The sequence below is a fragment of the Limulus polyphemus genome, unplaced genomic scaffold (assembly GCF_000517525.1).
Source record: "Limulus polyphemus unplaced genomic scaffold, Limulus_polyphemus-2.1.2 Scaffold77888, whole genome shotgun sequence".
Lineage (NCBI taxonomy): Eukaryota > Metazoa > Arthropoda > Merostomata > Xiphosura > Limulidae > Limulus > Limulus polyphemus.
The window spans coordinates 1-2,912 of NW_013743484.1; the positions used below are offsets into that span (position 1 = coordinate 1).

General features: G+C 38.5%; 1 protein-coding gene across 1 annotated transcript; it reads left to right on the forward strand.

Moving 5' to 3' along the window:
• Window positions 1-671: 671 nt before the first annotated feature.
• On the forward strand, window positions 672-2,346 carry LOC106477746 (transcription factor AP-1-like). Its single transcript, XM_013938279.2, has one exon. The coding sequence runs from the start codon at window positions 824-826 to the stop codon at window positions 1,574-1,576; it is 753 nt and encodes a 250-aa protein (XP_013793733.1). The 5' UTR covers window positions 672-823; the 3' UTR covers window positions 1,577-2,346.
• Window positions 2,347-2,912: the final 566 nt, after the last annotated feature.

The window sequence follows — 2,912 nt, forward strand, 5'->3', positions numbered from 1 at the left end:
ATGGCAGTAAAAACGTTAAAAGCCGATTGGGTCATTCGGTAACTGAAGGATTAGTACGTTAGTTTAGTTTGAAGTTTTATGTATTCATGATAATTTACTCCAACTTATGCATGTTTCCTTCATAGCTGCTTGTGAAGTATTTTTATGCGTATAAATGTATTCAAAGCATTTTTCCTTCTACTTATACGTGTTTATAAAGGTTACTCACGTGTATATATATGTACGTGAATGTTTTTACATGTCTGGGCTGGTGCTTTTTTTCTTCTCTTTTGACTTATGTTTTGGAAGTTGTAATCTTAAATACAGTGAAATGATATACAGAACTATAAGTTTCACACAAGACTACCTATACAGTAACAACACAAACCACTTATTACTGTAATGTTAAGTATGTTGTATTTTCTTCACAGACTTTGGAACTCGACCTCCGCGCTTCCAGTTAGCGTCATCTGCCGACGTGATGGTTGATTAGTAGTTTCGATTTGAAGTCACGTGATTTCCAAGACTGCCTACGTAGTTCCTGGTAGCCTCAACTTCACTAAGTAACTTCACGTCATAATTAAGTGACGTCATTTTCAACCAATAAGAAATGGACAAAATGACATCACCGTCCTAATTTTAGAATCCTGAGTCAGAAGTATAAGACGGGCCGTGCTGAGAAGTAGTTATGTTAGATGGTTGCAAGTACAGTAGATCGACCGCTCTATTGTGCAGTAAAGATCCTCCTGCGTACCTGTTCGAGCTCAGTTACACTTTGGTCGAGGTAGAGTGAACAGTACTGCTCTTCACGGCGTAACTCGCGACGTCAACATTTGAAGCTAGAATGGAAACTACGTTTTATGAAAACAATCTCACAAGACCTAGCGAGGATGTCGGGGCGCTAAAGCGTCCCATGACTCTCGACTTGGATCAGTCCAAGCCGAGTAAGAAACAAAAAATGACAATGTTGCTAACATCACCAGACCTTAACATGCTGAAATTGGGATCACCAGAACTGGAACGATTAATCATCTCTCACAATGGACTGGTGACAACCACCCCAACTCCAACCCAGTATCTTTTCCCCCGGAACGTCACAGAGGAACAAGAACAATATGCTCGCGGTTTTGTTGATGCTTTGAACCAGCTTCACCAAGCCACGGCGCCCAGTGCCGGCAGCATAGTCCCTCAACCCGTCGTAGCTACAACCGAGAAAACTGCCGTGTCCAGCAGTGGCACGTGGACTGAGCTACCCAGCCAGCCACTCGTTACGAGTGGGCTCGTGAAGGATGAGCCCCAAACTGTACCCAATCTTGGTCAGTCACCGCCAATGTCTCCCATTGATATGGAAGACCAAGAGAGAATCAAGCTGGAAAGGAAACGGTTGAGAAATCGTATAGCAGCGAGCAAATGTCGTCGCCGAAAACTGGAGCGTATCGCCCGCCTGGAGGAGAAAGTTGCTCAAATGAAGACCGAAAACAGTGAGTTAGGGTCCGTAGTAACCAAACTTCGAGATCAAGTGTGCTCCTTAAAGCAGCAGATAATGGAGCACGTGAAAAGCGGTTGCCAGATAATGGTATCTAACCACGATTTCTAGAGTTGTGGACAGTGACATAAGTGAAATCTGTGATAAGTAATTTAAACCTCCTATTCTTCCCCTTGGGGGAAGAGGGCTAAGTATTATAGACCTAGGTATTGAACCAGTTGGCTGAGTTACTAATACTAAACAGCTATGACGAGTGAACAACAATGAGTAGTCGAGAATGAGAGTACAGCCTATGCAACATTCGTTAATATTAAACAAGATCCTAGTTAGAGCGTAGACAGTTTGATTTATCGTTGGTAAATGTCTAAAAGCTTTGTATTTGATCTGTTCCCGAGTTTTATTTGTTCGACTACTAAGTGTTTGAGCATGTTTTCCTTTATTTATAGATTGATCGTTTATTTTAAAATGAGAACTAAATCATAAAATGATTTGCTGTTTTTAAACTATTCAAATCAGCTTGATATAAAATTGCATTATGCTCTTGTAAAGCTTGAGAACTGTGTTTGTTAAATATGTATTTTGATTATTCGTTAAGAAAAAAACATACGTGAAGTTTCAATGTATGTGCTGCTTTAACTGCATAGTAAATCTATAAGCAATACCTGACAACAAAAAATGTTTTTTGATGAATCTTATTTTTATATTGTTTTAGTTGGTAAAGCGAGCTCAAGATTGTACTGGTTATGATGTTTCTGTACAAAAGATGTATATGTAACTGTACTTATAAGTTATGAATTTAGTTTCTTTTTTAAAGATGCAAAAATTCACTAGTTCATTTTGTAAGAAAATAAAGCAGAAGCAATTAAACCAAAAGAATAAAACGTTGGTTATTGCTCTTTCTTATTCGGTGGTCATTCAAAACTTGTAAATAACATTATTAAACTTTTTTTTTTATTGCAAAGAAATAAAAACAGTTGTTTCTTCTGTTTTATTCGTGTTCCAGTGACATAGACGCACCCCGAGTCTTGTTGTGTTTTAACCCACATGTCCTTTCACACAGTGCTGCCGATGCAGCTGTGAAGAAGCACGTGATGACAAACTACGACAGCTTGCGTTCTCTTGTTGGAATGTTTTTAATACGAAAACCATGGTGCCGAACTACTAACAAAAAGTGATACTTCAAATTTTGAGGCCTACAAAATTTTTCTGAAGAGTTTATTTTCCTGAAATCTTAAAACTATCGCTCACAATGTGGTGTTTTGATCTTTGAAAAGCAATGTAACAAACCACTAAAGTAAATAGAGACGTAATAAGTATCCCCCTCCCCTCGTTTGTTTTTGTTGTACTGATATAAAACAACATAAATAGAGACGTAATAAGTATCCCCTCGTTTTTGTTGTACTGATATAAAACAGCACAAATAGAGACGTAATAAGTATCCCCTCCC

What these genes read in the sequence shown, in the direction of transcription:
- LOC106477746 (XM_013938279.2), top strand. Translation starts at nt 824, where the DNA reads ATGGAAACTACGTTTTATGAAAACAATCTCACAAGACCTAGCGAGGAT.